Here is a 22,993-nt window from a genome sequence, read left to right as displayed (position 1 = left end):
AAAACCTGAAAGATAAACCGAGTGGCCACTGGAAAGACTGACTGACTGACTGAGAGACGATCCAAAAGGACCAAAAGCAGTGCATCCCTGCAGGAGAGCTGTGAACCTGAAAGCCAGTAGCACCCTGACATGAGCAAGTGGAGACCCCAAATCTGAACGCATGCCTGAAATGGGCAGACCCCTGCCAGTACTGACTCAAGTAGGAATCAAACACCGAATATCCTGTGACCATTAGCAAACTGAGGGAGAAACACTTCCCTAGCTGGGCCCTGGTGGCACACACCTTTAATCCCAGCACTCGAGAGGCAAAGGCAGACAGATCTCTGAGTTTGAGGCTAGCCTGGTCTACAGTGTGAGTTCTAGGACATCCAGGATTACACAGAGAAACACTGTCTTGGACAAAAAACAACAACAAAAAAAAAAACTTCCCTAAAAGAAATAACAGAGGTGGTAAATTATGAAATGGAAAAAGTATATTTGCTTAAAATATATATATATATACACATATGCACCACACACATATATACCTACATATATACATGTGTGTGCACGCGCGCTTGTGTCTGTGCACGTGGAAGCCAGAGGTGCCCAATCCTCTAGCAGCCAAGCTGTTGCAGTCATTAGCTGCCTGATATGTGGGTGCTGCAAACCAAGCTCCTGGGTGCTCTACAAGAGTAGTCTCCACTCTGAACCACTGAGCCATCTCTCAGGTACCACCTCTCACCCCATTTTGAGACAGGGTCTTACTCGGAAGTCACCCTGCCCTACCTCCAGAGTGCTGGGATTACTGGTGGAAGCCACCATGAGCAGCTGAAGATACTTGCCTCATAAAGAACTCCATTCTTAGGACGTGGCTCTGTTGGTACACAAGGCCCTGAGCTCCCTTCGCTTCATGGGTCATGAACACTGCATGGTTGTACACACCTGTAATCCCAGCACCAAGAAGCAAGGTCACCAGGATTGGAAGTAAGATCATCCTTAGCTACATAAGGAAATTGGGGCCAGCCTGTGGTACATGAGGCTTTTTTAAACAAACAAACAAAGAAAAAACACAAGATGCACTTCCTGAAACCAGGCACCAGACACCTTGGTTCTGACTGTAATCCTAGCACCTGGGAGGCCACAGCAGAAGGATTACCACAAACTTGAGGCCAGCCTAGGCTACATGAGACCCTGTCTCAAAACAAAAACAAAACAACTCAAACAAAAACAGAAGAGAGAGCGAGCAAGTGAGCAAGTATGGGAGCATTGTTCATATTATTACCAAGCTAGAAAAAAATAATCAGGACATAAGTTACTATCCACAGTACTTAACAATACAACACATACCTGTATACAGCACAGTCTCATCCAGAGATTACAAAGTACAGGCTCTATTATTCCATCCTCCTGAAATTAAAACCAGTTGTACTAGGGCTGGAGAGATGGTTCAGTGGTTAAGAGCACTCACTGTTCTTCCAAAGGACCTGAGTTCAATTCCCAGCACCCACATGACAGCTCTCTACTGTCTGATGCTGTCTTTTGGTGTGCAGATGTAAATGCAGACAACGTACCCATATACTTAAAATATACACATAAATATTAAAAGAAAATAGATTTTCAGCCAGGTGGTGGTGGCACACACCTTTCATCCCAGCACTTGGGAGGCAGAGGCAGGCAGATTGCTGTGAATTCGAGGCCAGCCTGGTCTACAAAGTGAGTCCAGGACAGACAAGGCTACACAGAGAAACCTTGTCTCGAAAAACAAAAACAAACAAACAAACCTGCCTGGTCTACAGAGTGAGTTCCAGGACAGCCAGGGCTACACAGAGAAACCCTGTCTCAAAAAAAAAAAAAAAAAAAAAAAGAAAAGAAAAGAAACATAAATAAATAAATTAAATCAGTTAATTGCACTGTAAGAATCAAATAATTAAGTGGTACATTTTCAACCAAAAGCAAATTAGAGGATACCATGAAAACCAAGGCCTTGCTGGAGCAGGGCAAGGCTGTGAAGTCAGAGGCTGCTTTTGTCCTGCTGAACTGTTGATTTATTGCCCGAGTGTTCCTGAGGCTGAACATTTCAGTTCCATGCACTTTGGGGCATGTTTGTTGCATCTCACACATATAATATACATAAGAACAATATCAGGCTAGATGCCGTTACAAAGCTTTCAGGCTGGAGAAATGGCTCTGTGGTTGGGAGCTCTGCTCTTCCAGAGAACCCGGGTTTAATTCCCAGCACCCGTGTGGCAGCTCACAACTGTCTATCCTCCAGTCCATGATCCGCTGGCCCTGTTCTGCGTGGTCCTTAGGAAAAGTGGCACATCACAGGGTAAACACGCACCAGACAACTGCTCATCACATCACCAGCGAGTAACGTACCACAGCCCCACCTTTTCCTTTTTAAGACAGGATCTCTCTGTCTAGAGCATACGAGGCTCAAACTCGCAATCCTCCTGCCTCAGTCTCCTGAATGCTGGGATTATGGGCATGCACCTCTACTGTTCCCATCCACATCTCCTTCCGGGGGGGGGGTTGCCCCCCAGGACCTAAAGACCTTCTGCTAGGCTCCACTCTTCAGGACTCCTCCACACTTCCCTGGGACCTCATCTTCATCACAGACCTTTTAAAAAGCCACTCCATACCCAAAGTGTAGCCCTAGGGATAAAGGTAATTGTGTAACAGTGTAAACCACACAGAAAATTTGCAAGTGTAATTGAATGAGCTTCTGGATGTCTTGTATGTGGCTTCCCAGGTGTTATTAACCTTTGCCAAATTGCAATGAGTGCTTTGCATTCATGCGTGCCTAAGGGTTTGTGCGTACTTGGAAACAGTTACAGATCTAACCCTTTCCCCCTAAACACTATCATATTGTAAGGACAGGACCATTCTTTTGTATAACTACTTCCTGGAAATGTCTCACGCTGTGGTGGCGTGACAGCATCCAGTCCACGTTCAAATCCTGGTCATTGTCCCAACCCTTACACCATTTTTTCAATCTGATCTAAGTTCCAATTCAGGGCCACACATTATATTTAGTTGTTGTGTCTCCTTGTCTTCATATAAAGATCTTATATGTTTTATATTTAAGGAGCAAGGCTGGTGATTTTGTAGATTGGGACTAAGTTTAGATTTGCAGGTTTCTGTCTCTTGATTAGACTCACTTGTTATTTGGGGCAGGAATATTATACACTCAATGTTGTGCCCTTCTGGTTCATCGCACTATGGGACAACCGTGTCCTCTTGTTCACTGTTGGGCTGATAGCACTGGTAAAAAGTGCTGACATGACACACATTTTAAAAAAGCAATGTTTATGAGCATCCTGTTGAAAAGTGATGGCCCTCAGTGGCTGGTGAGATGGTCCCGGTGGGTAAAGCTGGTTGTCAACAAGCCTGACAACCTGAGTTCAGTACCTGGCACCCAGACAGTGGACAGAGAGACCTGACTCCCGAAAAATGTCTTCTGCTGCCTGCACACATACTTAAGCATGTGTCCAAACACACAATAAATTAATATAATTGAAAAAAATTTTTTTTGGTTTTTCAAGATAGGGTTTCTCTGTGTAGCCTTGACTGTCTTGGACTCACTTTGTAGACCAGGTTGGCCTCGAATTCACAGTGATCCACCTGCCTCTGCCTCCCGAGTGCTGGCATTAAAGGCGTGCACCACCATGCCCGGCTATAATTAAAAAATTTTAAACAGAATATGTAGTCAATTACTTAAAAAAAAAAAAACAGCATTTGGAAGAAAGCTGAATATAAAATTCAAAATTCAAAAATGAATTACATTCTACATCCCAGAAACAGAAAATGTCACTAAGTGAATATAACATTTTCTAGTTATATTTAGTGGAATAAAAATTGTAGCCAGGCAGTGGTGGTGCACACCTTTAATCCCAGCGCTTGGGAGACAGAGGCAGGAGGATCTCTGAGTTCGAGGCCAGCCTGGTCTATAGAGCGAATTCCAGGACAGCCAGGGCTACACAGAGGAACCTTGTCTTGAAAAACCTAAAAAAAAAAAAAGTTGGACATGGACATGGTGGTGCACACCTTTGATCTCAGCGTTTGGGAGGCAGAGGCAGGTGGATCTCTGTGAGTTTAAGGTCAACCTGGTCCACAGAGTTCCAGGACAGCCAGAGCTACATAGTGAGACTTTGTCTCAAAAAAGAAACAAAACAGGGTACCTATAATTAAACAAGGCAGACTTGGGAGAAAATTATAGAGTTACTGAAGAGCTTGTAAAAGTGTGAATGACTGAGAATAGATTCCATGTTCATGGATAGCCACTTTGTAGCTAAAGTAAATCTTGAGCTGATTTGCCTCCACCTCCCCTGTTCAGGGGAGTACACTCTCCTTTCCTGGGATACACCCACAGCATATTTTCTGTTTAGGACTATGTGCTCTGCTATTCCATGATTCTGCTTCTGCCTCCTAAGTAGGAGGAGGGGCCTGCTTTGTTTACTCCTATACTGGATTACTGACTCATAATTAACGCTCACAGATTTCCATTGACTGAGCAAATTACCTAACCATTGTTCGGGCTGCTGAGCCCTGTGGTTCTAAATGGCAAAAGGGAGGGCGGGAAATAGCTGTGGGGCTCTCAGAGAACAGTTCAAACAGATGAGCTGTCTTTGAAAGTGAAGAGGAAGAGCCCTGGAGAAACAGATGGGGCCCTATGAAAAGGGCCTTGACTGTCAGGGTGAGATACAGAAAGTGTCCGAGGGAGATGAAGGTTTACAAGATGGAGAGTCAAAGTGAGTGGCACTTGCTGGTCTAGTCACAGCGGGAAGACTGTTTACAGCTCGGAGGTAGAGGGACCTGAAAGCTCCTCATTTCCTGCAAGTTTCTCCCAAGCTCTGGGCTCTTCTGAAAGGTTCTGTCCACCAAACGGGCTGCATTTGTCACTAGTTAAGGAAATAATTAGGGCCGGGGATGTAGCTGGGTAGTAGAGTGAGTCCGCAAAGCCGTGGGTTTGATCCCCAAAGCAGGAAAAAGCTAATGAACTAGTTGGTTCCTGGTTTTTACTGCTTAAATTCTTTCCACTTTGCATTAACTACTGGTGAGAGTACCAATGTGTTCCTCAGTGGGCATCAAGTTTGTATGATGGATGGTGACATGGGTTAGGGGAGGCCTGCCTCACACAGGATGGTCCAGGAAGGCGTTCTCTGGGAGATGCCTCTAGACAGTGGCTTCAGCTCTAAAAGTGTTCAAGCAGAAGCAAGTGAAGAGACCCCAGGGTGGGAATGAGTGGTGTTTACACGCCCATCTCTCGAGCAAGGGTGTGGAGGTGAGGCATGATGGGGCGCCATACTGAGACTGTCAGGAAGGCGATTTGAACCAGAAAGTCTGGGTTCCTTTGAGTTGAGTGGGAAGCCACCTGAGGGTTGAAACTCACTTGTGCTTCGTAGTCCGGTCCTAGACCCTTCTCACTTTTTCCCTTCATTTTTGGAAGCAATCTCATAGCCCACGCTGGCCATGAACTCTGATCCCCCTGTCTCCACCCACCAAAGTGCTGGAATTATAGGAGTGTAGCATCACACCTGATGTCCTTTGGGCTTTTTGCAATCTCACACATAGCTCAAGGACATGTGTCAGACTCCCGAGAACGCAGGCACAACAGCTGGTGCCACCTGTGAGCCTGTCACACCGTTGTGGGACCATAGAGATGCCTGTTGAGAAGGTTCAGGTCTGTCCAGAGCCTCTGCATTCCCAGCCTACCCCAGAGTTGCCAGCACTCCTGATACACCCAGCACTGTGTGTGTGTGTGTGTGTGTGTGTGTGTGTGTGTGTGTGTGTGCACGTGATTCTGCCCCAGCACGTGTGTGGAGGAAGTGGGTCTCACCTTATCCCATGTGATTTTGGCAGCAAGCACTGGTTTGTGCTCTTTTTACTTGCAGATTCATAATCATGTGTATGAAATAATACAGTGAGAGCCTGGGTGCCTTTCTACTGATTACTCGCTACCAGTAGTGCTGCAGTTCAGTGTCACAGCCTTGATAAGGATGCTCAGGTCACCTGGCCCCTGCCAAGTGTACACTTCTTCCTTCCTCCCTTTCTCTCTTTCTTTCTTCCCTTCTTCCATCCTTTCTTTCTTTCTTCTCTCTCTCTCTCTCTCTCTCTCTCTCTCTCATTCTTTCCATTGTAATCCTGAACAGACACTATAAAGACAAAAAAGGGGCGGGAAGCCACCGGTGCCAGCTCTCCTAGAACGCAACAGCAGCCCCTTTATCATAGGGGGTTTGAGGCATGCGCACCCGCTGGGGCCTCGCCTACACTGCTCTGCTTGCAGAAGTATTACCCCTTGTCCTGATCGGCTGCTGGGGCCCCATGAGCTATAGATGAGAAGCTTGGAGCTGGGTGTGGCTAGAAAGCCTCCTGTTCTCTGAGCTCCAGGGGCTGCAACACTCTGGCTGTTTACTCACTGGCTTCTCACCAGTTACCAGAGATTAGAGCCAGGCCAGGCCCAGGGATGAGTGAAAGGCAGCAGCCCCACTGCCCTGCTGATAATGCAGGGGAGAGTGCAGCTTGGCAGCTGTCTAACCGCGCCACAGCCTCCTGTCTTAGGTGTTACCAGAGTGCCTGCCGGGCTGTCCCATGCAGAGATTCAAGGCCCTGAAAGGGTTCCACCTCAGGCAAGGTGCCTCTCCCCTGTGCACTTTGTGGTGAGCCTCTGGAGGAAGGCCAGAGGCTGTTTCATAACCTCCTGTGCAGCCTTGGCAACCGAGGCCTGCTGGGGTGCAAAGGGGAGCGGCAAGGTGTGGGCAGAAGCTGCCTGGGGCCTCCAAACAGGAATAGAAGGGATGGGCTTTGGGGCCTGTATCAGAGCCTCCCAGGGCACAAGGGATGTGGACTTTGGGTGAGGTATGGAGGAAGAAAGAAAGCAAGGAAAGCCCAGAAGATAGACCCTGGGACATTGATGCACAGGGACCAGATCAAAGGGGCCCAAGGTCTGAGGGACCAGGTGATCACATGATTGTGCTGGACTAGAGGAAACAGAAAGGACAGTTCACTGGGTTCTCAGAGGCAAACTAACCCTTCTTAAAGCAATGTAGGAAATGCTGTGTGTATGTGTTCCTGAGTGTGTGTGTGTGTGTGTGTGCATGTGTGTGTTTATCAGTGTGCATTGTCTGTGTGTGTGTGTGTGTATATATATATATATATGCATGTGTCTGTGGTGTGTCTTCTGTGTGCATGTATGCAAGTGTACACCCATGTATATGCATGTGTGTATGCACACACATTTGAATACATACATGTGTTTGTATATGTGTGTACATGTGTATACTGGTGGGTGAGTGTGTGTATATGTATGCACATGTATGTGTATGTGTGGTTTTGGGGGTGTGTATGTATGCATATGTGTATGTATATTTGACCCTACCCCCCCCCACCCCTAGAATGGTTTGTTCTTATAATAAGTATATCCTCCGGCTCTGGAACATACCAAGCAACAATTAAAGTTGGGTGTGGTTTGGGTGTAGCCCAGTAATATTAAAGGCTGCTTAGCATGTATGACACCCCAAGTCCGTTCCGCAGCACCCTACAAAGCTCTAATTGATAATTGCAATGGGTTCAGATAAATCAATACAAGCTGGTTTATAAAGCAGTGTGTCCCCTGCAAGTTCTCAGCCCGTATCTGCACGTTTCTCCTCACCCCCCCACCACTGCGAGTGAATTTTTTTCTTTCCCCTATTCTGTAGAGGAAGGAGCCACGGTCCTGAGCAGAGCTCAGAGGCCCAGCTCCAACAGTAATGAGTGGCATAGCAGGAGTTCCAGGCCAGGAAGCGGGAGTCAGCTGCAGTGCAGCTACACTGTGTGACTTTCTCTGCCCCTCTCCCACCCACGCCTCCCAAACTCCACTTTGCTACTGGAAGGAGTTTGATGCAGTTAGCTTACTTGTAGGTAGAGCCATGCCCCAGTGCAGCTCTCTCCATCCCAAGAACTGGATCTGTCGCTGCCCCACCCCCACCCTTCATTATACCTTGTAGGGATCCTAATTTCCTGCCATCTGCACCTGCCTCAGGGCAGCCCTCTGGTGGCTTGTGGGCCTATACAGGCTTGGCAGCCAGCTCCTGTCGCCAGTCAGGCCTCTCTGAGGTTTGAGAGAGACAGGGTTGTCACCCCTGACTTAAAGCTTGTGTTGTGAGACAGTAGCCCAGCAGCCCCTCCCTAGCTGAATGCTGATCTAACAGACAAAAAGGTAAAAATGCCACCCTGATTATGAACGTGGCTCCCAGGCAGGCTTTTTAGCAGCCCAGTCAATAGCTTCAGACTAACTAAGGCCGTTAATGCCCTGGGTCTTGAGTGGACTGATGTGGCTCCTGTTCTGGGAGCTCCAGGGGAGCCCAGCCCCAAAGGTCAACCTAGCCCTGAAGCTGCAAGCTCTACTGGAGGTGAGGGTGTGGTGTCAGTGTCCTCTTGGCAGCTTGCCTAGGGTTAGCCCAAGACCTGCCTGACAATTAGCATTTCCTGAGAAACCTGCAGGGCAGATATGAGGGCATGGCTCTGGGCCAGAGAACAGAGATAAAGACCCAGAGCAATCAGGCCTATAGCAAAAGATTCTGTATTGCCATGCTCTTTGACCCAGGAAATGATACAAGAAAAGGGAAAGAATGGAGGAAGCGGGGCCAGGACAATTTAGAGAAGATTAGAACTCTTCAAAGCACAGGAAGTCCATTTCAATTTGTTGGGCAGAGGCCTGGCTCTGTTCTTCTGAGTCCCAATGACCCCAGGAGTGTCTCTCCTCTAGTCTGTGCTTGAGAGTACTATGATCCATTAGTGATGCCTGCCATGGGTACAGCATTAGAAAGCCTGGTCTGTGTGCTCACCATTCCTACTCTCTAAGAATGCTTTGAGCTCAGGAACAAACTTTTGGCTAATCCTAGAAGGACCAGCTTCTCAGAAACTTTGTAGTTCTGTTTGTATTGTTTAAGACAAGTTCTCACTTCATAGCCCTGGCTGATCTGGACTTAGTATGTAGCTCAGACTATGTTCACCCTAGGGACAGTCCTCCTGCCCCTGCCTCTCAAGTGCTGGGATTACAGAAATAAACTCCTTTTTGTTAATTGCCAAATTATGGAAATTTGCTTTAAAATAAAGATAGTATGGTCATGCCTATAACCCACAGTAAGCAGAGGTGAGGATTCAAAGTTCCAAACTAGCCTTGGCTACATAAAGGGTTAATGGTAAGCCTAGGCTACAAGAGATCCTATCTCAGATTTAAAAAAAAAAAAAAGAAAGAAAGAAAAAAGAAAATGAAGATGTAAAAAGAACCCTGTGTAGGCAGGCATAGTGGCACACGCCTTTAATCCCAGCATTTGGGAGGCAGAGGCAGGTGGATCTTTGAGTTCGAGGCCAGCCTGGTCTGAGTTCCAGGACAGTCAGGCTACACAGAGAAACCCTATCTCAAAAAAAAAAAAAAAAAAAAGAAAAAGGGAAGAAGCCTGTGTGCCACCATCTGCATACACTACAGCATTTTCTTCTGTTTTTGTTTGTTTGTTTGTTTTTGTTGTTTTTTTCCTCTCAGCCTGAGGTACATTGTTTGTCGTGGGTATATATAGCTACTATTGCTGAGCATTTACTTCGCTTCCTCCCTGTTGGGCTTTTCATTCTGTGTCTCACCTGACCCTTTGCAGTCCTACAAGGAGGAGATAGTTACAGTTCAGGCCTGAAGAAGGGGCTTGCAGAGTGAAAACGGGTACATGACGTGGTCAGATTTTAATTTTCAAAGCCTCACCTTGAAAGCTAGTTGTAGTGATACAGCCCTGTGATGCCATGTATAACCCCATCTCAGGAAATGTGGAGGCAGGAGGATCAGGAGTTCAAGGCCAGCCTGAGCAACATAGTATGCGTATGTGGGGGGCTGGGGCACTCTGAGGACAGTACACAGAGTGGCCTGGGGGCTGGGCAAGGAGCTGTTAGCCAAGACTGGTCTCTTTCAGGATGCCTAGGAGAGCGTGACCTGCCTGCCCTGTCCAGGAAGCTGCTGCTTCCAACAACAGAAGCAGAGCCATCTGATAGACAAGGCTAGCCTTTTCCACCCCCTCACACATCAGTAGCAAATGACACGACTCATATTTGTTGATGTGCCCATGTACACATCCTTATTCCTTGATGGTAAAGACTGAGCCCAGGGTCTTCACATGCTAGTCAGGTGCTCTGTCTCTGAGCTACAGTCTCTACCCTGTGTTCCACATGTGTGTGACCATCTTGCTGCGCAGGCTTCCTTTCAATTCCTGAGACCCTCCTGCCTCAGCCTCCTAAGTTGCTGGGACAGTAGGCATACACCACCAGTGCCTAACTAGTATCTGATTTTTTTTGTTTGAATCCAAGCTGGCCTCAACTCTTGATTTTCTGCCCAGCTTCCCCAGTGCTGTGGTCACAGAGATGTGCCACCTCACCTGTTGCTAAGTAGCTTTTCATGTCTGTTTCTTTCACTTAGACTAATGCTTTCCAGATTCACTCATCGTGCTCCTTTTTTTGGCTGAGTAATATTCCACCATCTAACTGTGCTGCACACTGTGTGTTCATTCCACTTGTCACTTGGTGGGCACCTGGGCTGCCTCTTTTTGTTTGTCAGACAGTGCTGCTGCGGATGCTAATGAATTTCAAGTGGATCCACGTTTTCGTTTCTCTCGGGGATATGTCTAGGAACAGAACTTCTGGGTCACATTTAACTGCCAGGCCATTTTCAGAAAGGGCTGTACCACACTAGTTCCTGCAGCTGTGTGTGGGAAGGAAAATGCCCATACTGAGCACCTGCTGGGCACTGGGCACTAAGCCCAGACCATTCCCACTGTCCTCAGTCCTACACTGTGAAACACCCATCACATCCTCCCCTGTACTAAGGAGGACAAGAAAAGTGAAGTGATTCCTCCAGGCTCACACAGCGGGTGTAGAAAGGTAGGCTGCCCCAGCTCTGCCCCTTCCATTTCACTGCTGACTTAGTGAGGAGCTAGCAGCCATCCTACCAGCCTCCTGCGACACCACAACAGCCTCCTGATGCCTGTGACACTGCTTTACAGACGGGAAAGTTGGATCCTCACTACCCCAAGGTCTGCGGGCACAGAGGGAACGTCTTGGACATCAAGTGGAATCCTTTTGATGACTTTGAGATTGCTTCCTGTTCTGAAGACTGCACGGTGAGTGCCGGCACAGCGTGCAGAGGAGAGCTGGGGGGCAGATGGAAGGCAGGTGCTCAAGCTTGCCATCAGTGTCCAGTCCCAGCTTTTGTCTCGCTAACGGCTAGGCTGAGGCGGCCTCACAGCGAGGAAGTGAGAGATGGAGGAGGCATCGTGGATGTGTGGGACTTGGGGCTCGTGGCACCTCTCTATGGGCCTCAGTTCCCCCACCCCCTATAAAATGGGTGTAATACCTTCTGCCCATCTCATGGGGATCCAGTGAAACTCATGTTCTTAGTACAGCTAATGAGGTACAAGCTCCACCCTTGGGGGCTTGGAGATGCTGTGAGGGGACCGGAAGACATCAGGCCAGTCCACGTCAAGTGGATGAGGGACAAGGGAGGGGCTTCTGTGAACATAGACCTAAAGCCACTCCAACAGGCCAAGCCCAGCAACTTTCTGCGTTACTGGCGGTGCTCTCAAACTCCTAGTTTTAAGCCAGCCTCCTGCCCCAACCTCCTGAGAAGCTGAGAGCGTAGCCATCTTCGCTACACCCAACCCCCAGTGAGCTTCTGAGCTCAAATTCCATGCCAGGAGCACGTACGTTGTCCCCACAATGTTCATCATTATTTGTTATCCCTCTGGCACCTACTTCAAAGATACAGTGGTAGTGGCTTGAAACAAAAGGCCCAGTCACGAACAAATAATTAAAGTAGGGACAGTCCGGAGAGACAGCTCAGCAGGTAAAGGGGGCTTCTGCCAAGCATGACAACCTGAGTTCAACCTCGTGGGCCCCAGTGGTGGAAAGAGAGAACTGACTGCTGCAAGGTGTCCTTGCACCTCCGTATGCACACAGCGGCAAGTGTGTGCACTCCAGCACACCCAAGTAAATAAGATGTAATCTGGTATGGATAGAAGCCACAGTCTGCACACTGACCCCCTCCACTCAGCCCTCCCAGCACCCTACGGATTAGGGTGTTTCACCACTGACAGGCTGAGGATCAGAAAGGTACTGCACCGTGCCCAAGGATGCACAGCATGGGCAGCAAGAGCTGGCTTCAACTGAGGCCTGTCTGACTTCAGAGCCTATACTCTGCCCCATGACTGTGCCACTTCCCTCAAGAGAAATGACTACATATATATAATTAGAAGTGAGGGACTATGAGAAACGCCAGGGATGCCAATGCAACCTCTATAACCCTGATTTAGCTCAGCGCTGCCTACAGCTCAGGCAAAAAAAAAGGGTAAGAGAATTCATTCTGGAAGGAAGCTAGACTAGGAAGCAGGAAAGAAAGGCAGGGAACTCTGAGAAGGCTGGGTGTGGGGGCATGTACCTATAATCCCAGCTCTTAGGAGGCTGAGGCAGGAAGTCTTCAAGTTCAAGGCCAGCCTGAGTTGTAGAGCAAGACTTTGTCTCAGAGCAGAAAATTCCACATAGGAGACTGCTGACAGACCTAAGGACAGAAGGAAGGTCAGGCCCGAGAACATGGCTGGTCTCTAGCCAGTGGACTTCTGCAAGACAGGGGTGGAGTAGCATGGCTACCCTCCTGACACCTGCCCTTTCAGGCCTGCTCTGAAGATCTGAAGAAGTGGGGAATTTTATCATTGTTGTTTTAATTGGGGGCTGTTTGTTTTGAGATTTTGAACTTACAATTCTCCCACTGTAGACCCCTGTAGACCACCACACCCTACTAGGTCTTCCCAAAAGGCTTCTGGGTGCTCAGGGGGAGGGGAAGGAACAGGATGATGGGGCCTGGGTGGCAGCAGCCCCAGTCCATGCCAATGCGTTCTTGCAAAGTGCTCCCTGCACCTCCTCCCCAGGATAGAGTAGCTGCTACCTCCTTCAGGACAAACCTCCTGCTCCAAAAGCCCAGAACCTGTCCCTGCCGAGCCCCACCCCAGGCTCAGCTTGATGTGTCCTGCAGGTAGAGCAAGTAGAGTTCACCTTCTGATCGTAAAGCCGAAACCAGGAAGTAAATGTCCCTGGGCTGCAAGCAAAGCCTCATGGGAAGCCTGTGTATCTCCGGGGTATGACCTGAACACTGACCTGGAGCCCGAGAGCCCACAGAGTGGAAGGACCGAGCACGTGGCACTTCCTGCACGCTCCATGGCCCCACGCAGCTTGCCCTGTGGTTCTGTGTTGTGTATTTCCATGACGCAGACCTTACCCATTGCCATGGCACGTCTGTCCATCCTCAGTCCACCCTGCCTGCTCATCCCAGGTCATGGGGATGGTCAAAGGCCCTGGGGCAAGTTTGAGAGTGAGGCCTCCCTTCTGGTCAAGGGAGACCTGCTTGGTGGAGGACTTTGGAGAGGTTCCAATTTCCCTTCCGTTGGGTGGGAGTGGCCATAGAGAGCAACAAGGTCCTTCTGACAGGCACTACCAGATCTATGGCTGATGAGAGCAACAATCCCAAGATCCCCCCCCCCTCACACTTCTACCCGTGTCTCTCCTCCAGATTAAGATCTGGAACATTCCCAAGCAGTTGTTGGCAAGGAACCTCACAACCTACAGGAAGGAGCTGGTGGGCCACTCGCGCAGGGTCGGGCTGGTGGAGTGGCACCCCACGGCCGCCAACATCCTCTTCAGTGCCGGCTATGACTACAAGGTGAGTCTGAGAGTCACACACTGGCACTTGTCTCGAAGCTTCTCTGGCAGCTCTATAGACTCAAAAGACTCAGGCGAGGTGTGGGCGGCCGGCCCCCTGCTTCTACAGGCTGGGGAGTGCCCTTCTACACCTCTCTGTCACTCTGGTCGCTGCCTCTGCCTTCATAGCCGTGTCCCTGTACATCCATGCCTCCTCTTACCTACTGCTAGATTAAGAGCCTTCCTACATTTGTTGTGACCTCATGTTAACTAACTATATCTGTCAATACCCAGTTGACAAATAAATCCCATTGAGGGTCTATGCAGACAGGATCGGGGCGCTCTTCAGTCTACTGCAGTCGGCCTCACAGGGCAGGGTTCGGCCCACAGGGCTCTTCCCCATCTCTACCTAGTGCCCAGAAGCCATTGGCCTTGGAGACCAGGACAGTTCCTGCCCCACACTGGAGACTAGGAGTCTGCCGCAACTCGTCTCTGACTTGCATGGCAGTGTTCCCATGATTCTCCTTGGGCCTTAGTTTCGTGAGCCCCAGTCTGCAGACAGGGTGGGTTTGTGGGCCCATTGCGATGGTTTTTCAACTCCTCTCTGCTAACTGTATTAGGATTCACAAAGGCATCTCAGGAACCTCTCAGGTCCAAAAGAAGGAGAAGCTGTTGGAAGGTTCTAGTCAGAAATGCTTGTTTATCCGTTGCTGTGGAAGATGTGTGTGTGGCTATGTCTCTGGGAATGCTACTCACACCTTAGGCTGTGGCTACAGGTCCCTTTGGCATCCCCAGTTATGCACAGAAAGTGGGGTGTGCTGCTCCTGACCGAACCCCACGCCATAGGTACTCCCAGCATAAATGTTTTGTTGCTTCAAGGCCAGTGGTGGTTTTCTTCTACTACAAAACAGCCTGACTCCCAGCATCCCCTGCTGCACATACAGCCTCAGCCACACCCCTCATGAGTGGCCTGGCTGCCAGCTGCGTCTTCCCTCCTGGGAATACTATATTTCACCACTGCCTGCTGTTGTGTGACTGTGGGGGGCTGGGCGGAGTGGCCACTGTGCTCAGAGCCAGCGCTCTGCCGGGCAGGTGATGGTGTGGAACCTGGACACAAAGGAGTCTGTAATTGCAAGCCCCATGAGGACAATCACCTGTCACCAAGATGTGATCCTCTCCATGTCCTTCAACACCAATGGCAGCCTGCTGGCCACCACCTGTAAGGACCGCAAGATTCGGGTTGTTGACCCCCGACGAGGGATCATCCTCCAGGTTGGTGCTAGACCCAAGATCTAGCTTTGAGAACGGGGTGACAGACAGCATTGTCCACAGCTGGCCTCCGCATCATGGGGTGGGGGGTGGGGGACGTTGAGATCTACTGTGTCCACTCTACAGATGAGAAAACTAAGGCCAGAGGAAAGGAAACAGCCCACCTCTCCACAGAGGCGGGCCGTGAGTCTGTTCTGACCTCAGAGCTGGTCACGTGCCTCAGCTGTCACTGGTCAGGGGTCAGGAGCCACCTTAGGCCAGCACATTCTGTCTTTTGAGGCTCTGTTTGCTCAGAAGCTGAAATGGACCATTCGTGGTTTCTCACTGGAGATAAACAGGACAGTTCCGGTGTCAGTACACAGCCATGTCCTCCCAATTCACTCAGGAGGAGGGTTCAGGGCCAGCCTGGTCTACATCATGAGAACCCTGTATCAAGAAAAGAGTGGCGAGGGCAGAGCAGCAGTTCTGTTCGGCAGCAGCTGTCAGTAGAATTGTGTGTGGGAGGGGGGCGGTTCACTTGATGGAAGGGACCCAGGACAGCTTCCTGGAGGAGGTGTGCCAAGTGTCTCCACAGGTGATGAAAGGAGACCTTGTAACCAGGGTTACAGCAGGAGCCAAGTGGGGAGGCAGGGACCCCACCTACAACTGGGAATCCCCTCCCCGTAGCTGTCCAACACTGACTACACTTATTCCTTCCAGGAAGCCAACTACAAGGGACACCGGGCCAACAAGGTACTGTTCCTGGGGAACCTCAGGAAGCTGCTATCCACGGGCACATCCCGCTGGAACAATCGGCAGATGGCCCTATGGGACCAGGTGCGTCTCCACCTGACCTCACCACCTCACCGTCACCCTGCAGGCCCGCCCATCAGCTAGCTAGCCTTGCAGGGCTCATCACTCAGGAGACAGGTGGAGCCCCAAGAGATGCTCTGGGGAGGGGCTAGAGTAAGGCAGTGGACATCTGGAGAACAGGTACAGTGCTGATAGTAGCCCCCCCCCCCCCCGCTGTGTGTGGAAGGTGAGCAGTGCTGTTCTGTTAGGACTCTGGAAGTGCTGAGGACCGAACACAGGGCTTCCCATCTGCTAGACAAAGCGACCTGTCACCTTCGTTTGTTAAATTAAGTGGGAAGCCAGACTGAGCACTTGAAGATGAAGATAGGAGAACTGAGAGTTAAAGGACCAGTTCAAGTCTGGCAAGTGAAAACGTATTTACTGGAAAGGCTTAGGTACAGGGACTGTGAGTTCAAGACCAGCCTCAAAAGTATCTCCCAGATTTCAATTTTAAAAGAGACTTGTAACTCAGTGGTAGAGTATTTTTCTAGTCTCAGGAAGCTGTGGGTTTGGTTTTCAATGCTGGGGAAGGGGGAGTGGGGGGGGCCAGCCAGATGTGGTAGGCCATGCTTATAATCCCAGGCAGTAGGATTGCTCTGAGTTCAAGGCTAGTGTGGGCTACAGAGTAAAACTCTGTCTTAAATAAATTTTAAAAGACTTATTAAGAGAAAAATGCTGATAAAGATGACTCAAGGGCTAAGAGCATTTGTTGCTCATGCAGAGGACCAGGGTTTTTGATTCGTAGCACCCACAGGCAGCTCACAACTGTAACTCCCCTTTCAGAGAGTCTGACGCCCTCTCCTGGTCACCTTGGGCATTACATGTACATGGTATGCAGATACACATGCAGACAGACACCCATATACATAAAATAAAAAATCTTTTTATAAAAGACTGACAAGATGGGATGGGGAGGTACTGCTTAAACATCATTTCCACCAGAGAATAATCCACAGACTGCGTCTTGAGGACCAGGACCTCTTCCCAAAATATATGCGCACTACAGAAAAGCAAGTTTTCAGTCTCAAACACCAACCACACTCACTTGTGGACACACCCAGGGCAGCAAGGGTTCTGGGAGTGATCCTCATGTCCTGATAGTCTCCCTTTGCTTGCAGGACAACCTTTCCATGCCCCTCACAGAGGAAGACCTGGATGGCTCCTCGGGTGTCTTGTTTCCCTTCTACGACTCAGACACCGGCATGCTGTACATCGTGGGGAAGGTCAGCCTGGCACAGGAGGGAGACAGACCTCTGGACCCCCCAATACAGGAGACAGAACTATGCTAAGCTTTAGCTTCCCTGGATGGCCAGAAAACACCCTAGGGTCCTTGGAGGTGCAGAGTGGAGACAGACATTGGTAGCTAGCCTCTTCTCTGCAAGAGCACCTTTTCCCTTCCTCCTCAGCTCCCTAGGGCCACCAGAAGCCAGGCGTGACCCCTCACCTACCCAAGCTGTTCCTCCCAAACTCCTTGGCCAGGTGATGGTTCTCAACAGGGAGTTTTTGAATCTGAAGCAGAGTAGATCTCCTTGGGTGGGGGCGGGGATGGGTCCCCTTGATCTAGAATCTCTGTTCCCTAGTTAGTGTGCCAGTACCAGGACCTCCAAGTGACTGACAACCGGAAATGTTCCTGTGGCTAAGAGCCAAAGAGTGGTCTCTGAGTCCTGCCATCCTGACTTCCTCGTGGTTGTCATGTGGGAATGTTCCCAGGACTTCTGCACTAGAGGATCATGGGTGGGCTGGGGTCAGGCCTTGGTAACTGTCAAGGGCGTAGCCCCCTAGTGTCCCCATATGGGATGCGTTCATTAGCTGTCCACTCTGAAAGTGTGCTCAGTCACGGGGGCCAGCGCAGTGCTGATGGCCCAGCTTTTACCTTCCTGGTCCCCTGCCCAGGGAGATGGAACTCAGTCACGGGGGCCATCGCAGTGCTGATGGCCCAGCTCTGACCCCCCTGGTTTCCCGCCCAGGGAGATGGGAACATCCGCTACTACGAGGTGAGCACGGAGAAGCCTCACCTGACTTACCTGACTGAGTACCGCTCTTACAACCCACAGAAGGGGATCGGTGAGTGATGCTCCGAAGCCATGTGGGGTCAGGACACCAGGGCTGGGCCTTGGTGCGGGGAGACATCAGACAGGAAGGGGTTGGCAAAGGGGCACTGACGTGTGGCCTGTATCCATCTGTTTCTTTCTTTCTTTTTGTTTTTGTTTTTGTTTTTTTGTTTTTCGAGACTGGGTTTCTCTGTGTAACCTTGGCTGTCCTGGACTCATTTTGTAGACCAGGCTGGCCTCAAACTCACAGCGATCTGCCTGCCTCTGCCTCTGCCTCTGCCTCCCGAGTGCTGGGATTAAAGGCATGTGCCACCACGCCCCGCCTTCCATCAGTTCCCCAGACTGGAGGAGTTATGACAAACAGGGCATGCTGGGGCGCTTGGCTCTGGAAGTCCAGGGTTGGTGCCTCTTGCATTACCAGATTCCTAAGACAGTGGAAGGCATTTGGCAGATGGAGGCAAGAGGACCAGGAGTTCAAGGTCATCCTTATCTGTGTAACAAGGTCATGGCTGGTTTATGTGGCACCTTGTGTCAAACAAACAGAAGGAAGAAAAGGAAGAACTGGAGTGGCCATATTAGAAGCTTTTAGATAGCCAGGTTTAGTGACATAAGTCTGTAATCCTAGACTCCCGCCGAGACCTGAATATCAGGAGTTTATGGCCAGCCTGGACTATATAACAGCAAGACCCTGCCTCAGAAAACAACAAATGAGGGTTGTTGTTTTGGTATATACTTGTAATCCGAGCAAGCAAGAGACGGAAGCAGGAGGATCAGGAGTTCAAGGCCATTCTCTGCAACATAGCAAGTTCGAGGCCAGCCTTGGCTCCATGAGATCCTGTCTCAAAAAATAAAATAGGAAATAAGCATTTGAGTTCTAGGTCTATGAGGATGGAAATGGGGAGCTTTGAGCAGAGTAGACCAACTTGAGGATCCAGCTAACATGACTAAACCTTGAAGGAAGAGGCCGTGCTTGTTGGACATGGAGTCCTTCAGCTCGGTTTCCTGGCCCAGGGCAGCCCAGCACAGGTATTGGTCAGGAGCTGTCACAGAGGACAGAGAAGGAAGAGGGCAGTTTCTGATCACAGGCGCGCAGTCGGCCTTTGCCGGAGCCCAGCCAGGACTTCTCATCTCTTCTTGGCCATGTGGTCACAGGTATCATGCCAAAGAGAGGTCTCGACGTGTCGTCTTGTGAGATCTTCCGCTTCTACAAGCTGATCACCACTAAAAGCCTCATTGAGCCGGTGTCCATGATTGTTCCCCGGAGGGTACGTGTGGTGGGACTGTCATGGGGAGGTACCCACCTAGAAGAACACAGACCCCGGGTGTGGGAATTCTGAATCCCATCCCATGCTGTGGGGGCCCCCTGGGTGGCTGAGGGTGGCTCCTGCAAGGGAAGGCCCTTCTCACAGTCAGTAGGATAGCCCTGGGACCAGGAACACTTGCCCTGCTCTGCCCCTGAGGTACTGGACCCGAGGAGAGCCTTTGTGCTCTGGCCCAGGCTCCTCACTCAGCGGGGGTTGGGAGAGACGGACTTCAAGGCTCAGCACTGCCCTCACTGTCCCCACTTTGTCTGCAGTCAGAATCCTACCAAGAGGACATCTACCCACCCACGGCAGCGGCCCAGCCCTCCCTGACAGCTTATGAGTGGCTCAGCGGAATAAATAGAGGTGAAGGATACTGGGAACAAGCCATTGGGGTAGGAAAATGGAGTCTCAAAGGTCCCAAGTAGCAGAGGAATTTGGCCTGGATTTTTAGTTTTCTGGGCTCTAGAGGAGAGGCCCTTGTCAACCAGACCCCAGGGATCAGTTATGTATAATGCCAGGAAAGCAGAGGCTTCACCCACCTGGTCCCTAAACTCCTGGTCAAAAGATGTCACTCCATAGAAAAACTGTCCGGGTGCCTCATCCACACTCCCGCCCCCCTCCTCGGCCTCCCTCACCATTTCCTTTGTTAGGCCAACATTCTCTAGGCAAGAGACCACTGCCTGACCTGATTCTTCCCCGTTCCTGTCAGCAGCAGGAGAGCGATGCAGGCTCCCTCCACATTGCCATGACACCCCTACTTCACTTCATGCACCCCCAAAAGCATGGGTGACCCTCCTACTACAGTGCCACTTCCCACTTGTCTGAGGCCCTTAGACAGGCCCTGCCCATCTCCCCACCTCCTCTCTGTGTCTGCAATACTTTCCTGAAGGTGTCAGAAAAACTACTGTGCTTGATAGATGGCAGAGAACACTGTGGGTGGGTCCCTCCTTACAAAGCCACGCCAAGACCAGGCTGTGCTCTGGGGAGAGCTGAGGCAGTTAGACTGGGAGTGCACAGCCTCCCAGAGCTGTACCATAAGACCTCTGTAGGGATAGAAGGGAGGGAGCAAGGACAGGCATCATTTGAGGAGCTCAGGCATCTGGGAGCAGCTCCAGTATATATGCCATGTTGTTCCTACATGCTAGTTTCTCTTCCCCACGTGTGTGCTACACATATTGGTACCTGATTGCCCTGGTATGGGTCCATGGCTATCTCTAGTGCTGGCCCTATGTTCATGCCCTCCCCCAAGAACATCTCCTCATGGCCACTCAGCCTACTTCACAGCCTTCTGCTCGCCCCCCTCCACCCCCACAGAACCTATCATGATGTCCCTTAGACCCGGGTCCGAGCTCTTGGACTCCCAGCCAGTGCCTCCAGAGAGACCCATATCCAAGTCTGTGGCCCAGGTTTCACCCCGGCCCTTAGAAGCCATGGCCCAGCCAGTTACAGGTGGTGGCCAGCCACCCTGCTCTCTGCTGGAAGAGAAGACGCCGAAGTGGACCACAGAGCATCGGCTGGAGGAGAAGTCCTGGCTCACCAATGGCTTTGATGTTTTTGAATGCCCCCCACCAAAGACAGAAAATGAGGTAGGAGAGGAGAGAGGGTGGTAGGCTTGGGGGGAACTGAGGGCCAAGGGGTTCCCAGCTGGATGCCTTGGCCTGGACCTTACCGCCCTTAGCAAATTTAGTCACCACGTGGGCTCTGAGCAACACCCGTAAACCAAGATGATGCATAACACAGTTATGAGAACAGTCTGTGAAATGCAGAAGAGATGACGTGGTGCCGTTATGGTCCTAGTACTGGGCGCTCTGGGAGTTTGAGGCCTGTTTTTTAAGAGCCAGCCCACTTTAAGCATCTGTTGTGGGCCAGCTTGGCGTAATAGTGGACAGATTGTTAGCAGAAACAACCTCAGCTTCCATTCCCACACCAAACGAGGAGGTACGAACACTGCCACCCTAGGAGATGTCACGGGCATTTGGGTAGAACAGCAAAGACCTTCAGGGGTGCCCTGCATCTAGTGGCTATTCTGTATAGTGGTAATAATCACAGTTAGGGGCTAGTTTCCTCTTTCCAGAGGAGAATACTTACTCATAGGGCAGGTGAGGTGTAACATGTCTGTATTATTGCTGCTGCTGCCGCCGCTGCTGCCGCCGCCGCTGCTGCTGCTGCTGCTGCCGCTGCTGTAACAAAATGCTGGACAAAGACAGTTTAGAGGAAGTTTATTTGGGCACAGCTGACCATGGTGAGAAAGGCATGGCAGCCGGTCACATGGCATCCACAGGCAGGAGGCAGAGAGAGACCAATGCTGCTACTCAGCTTACTTCCTCCTTGTTCAGTCCAGGACCGCAGCCCATGGGATGATGGCACCCGCCATTAGGGAGGGTCTTCCCCTCCCGGTTAACTCAACTAGCAACTCCATAGGAGAAGTCTAGATCCTGCCAAATTATTGATATTAGCCACATAGTCCAGCAGTAGTGAAAGGAAAAGAATATCCAAGTTTCCAGTCTTCAGGACCAAATACCCTCAGGGACCTGGGAAGGGGAGATGTAATACAGTCAAACTATTTGAACTTCATTGTTGGGTAAAATAAACAAAGCTTACTTAAGTAAGCAAGAGAAAGGGCCATCCTTGTTAATGTTTAACCATTGTCAGCCAAGTCACAAAGTGTGTGTGTGGCTTAGCCTTTGAGCTGTTGCCTATCAGGCACCCAGATGACCTTGCCCTCTGCCTTGCCCATCCCCAGCTGCTGCAGATGTTCTACCGGCAACAGGAGGAGATCCGGAGGCTCCGGGAGCTGTTGATCCAGAGAGAGGTCCAAACCAAGCAGCTGGAACTTGAGATCAAAAACCTGCGGATGGGCTTAGGACCCTTCTGAGCAGACGTCTCTGCCATCCTCGCCCTCAGGGACACGGCTAGGCTCTGTGGGGAGGTCCTGAACCGAACCACAGGTCCCCGAGAAGAACCACTATTTATATATTTTATACCAGAAAAGAAAACTCTCAATGGCTGAAGGAGATCCCGGTGGGACTTGGTGCCCTCTCCTCTTGCCTTCTCTCTCAGCTGCAGTTTCTGTCCTGGCTGGTTTAGACTCTACCCTCTCATCTGCTGAATTCTGGTTTTAAGGGTTAGTGAGGAGCTATGACCTCCCAGAGGGGAAAAGCTTGGTAGAAAGATCTGGAAGGACTGGGTAGGTCAACCTGCCTGTGGTTTGCAACTCTGGCCATTGAGTCGGGGGGAAGTTTTAGCCAGTGTGCTCACTCCACAGAGGTTCCCCAACAACTTCAGCCCACGCTAGAATATATACTTTGACCGATAAGTTATTTATTTATATATTTTTTTTTTTTACAAATTGGAAAACGACTGATCTGGCTCAATTACTTCATTCTATAGGTGAGGAAACTGAGGCCCAGAGAGAGGCAGGAGAAATTTGCTTCCTAGAAAGGTTGGATTAAGGTACTGTCTGTCCAGCTGGGTCTATGACAGTGCTGTTCCCAATCCCCACAGTAAGATCTGCTGGTTCTGACCTCAGCTGTGTCCAGACTGACCCAATGACCTCTTACCAAGTACTTGTCTCTCTGGGCTCAGTTTTTCCATCTGAGCAAGGGGCATGTTTGAATGAGCTGCCCTCTCTGTGGCCTGCCACCAAAGACTTAGTCTTGACTGTGCCTGTGGGTCGATGACCTGGGTATAATACAGAAACTCACACACTGGTTGAGGGACTCAATCTGAGGGGAAGCAGTGAAGATTTGGCTCAATTCTAAACCACAGACAGTGGCCAAACCCATCCTTCCAACCAGAATCAGCCAGATGTGGGTAGATAGTTCCGTAGGTAGGGACACAGACTTCAGAGCC

The 22,993-nt window shown here is 50.3% G+C and overlaps 1 protein-coding gene across 3 annotated transcripts in view; it reads left to right on the top strand.

Annotated features, from left to right (window-relative positions):
* Positions 1–22,993, top strand: part of Coro2a (coronin 2A) — a 52,614-nt gene extending 29,621 nt beyond the window's left edge. Inside the window, exons 1-11 of one of the 3 annotated variants that reach the window (XM_051161783.1) lie at positions 6,809–6,940; positions 11,004–11,120; positions 13,559–13,708; positions 14,779–14,958; positions 15,655–15,771; positions 16,905–17,009; positions 17,754–17,850; positions 18,990–19,102; positions 19,414–19,504; positions 20,456–20,727; positions 21,885–22,993. In XM_051161783.1, the coding sequence (XP_051017740.1) occupies positions 6,896–6,940; positions 11,004–11,120; positions 13,559–13,708; positions 14,779–14,958; positions 15,655–15,771; positions 16,905–17,009; positions 17,754–17,850; positions 18,990–19,102; positions 19,414–19,504; positions 20,456–20,727; positions 21,885–22,016 (1,419 nt within the window). In that variant the 5' untranslated portion in view covers positions 6,809–6,895 and the 3' untranslated portion in view covers positions 22,017–22,993. Of the gene's footprint in view, positions 1–6,808; positions 6,941–11,003; positions 11,121–13,558; positions 13,709–14,778; positions 14,959–15,654; positions 15,772–16,904; positions 17,010–17,753; positions 17,851–18,989; positions 19,103–19,413; positions 19,505–20,455; positions 20,728–21,884 lie in introns of those variants that run through there. The other 2 variants (XM_051161767.1, XM_051161776.1) reach the window with 2 other exon arrangements.

Source organism: Acomys russatus, chromosome 2, assembly GCF_903995435.1.
Source record: "Acomys russatus chromosome 2, mAcoRus1.1, whole genome shotgun sequence".
NCBI classification, from domain to species: domain Eukaryota; kingdom Metazoa; phylum Chordata; class Mammalia; order Rodentia; family Muridae; genus Acomys; species Acomys russatus.
This window is presented reverse-complemented; position numbering and strand designations above follow the sequence as displayed.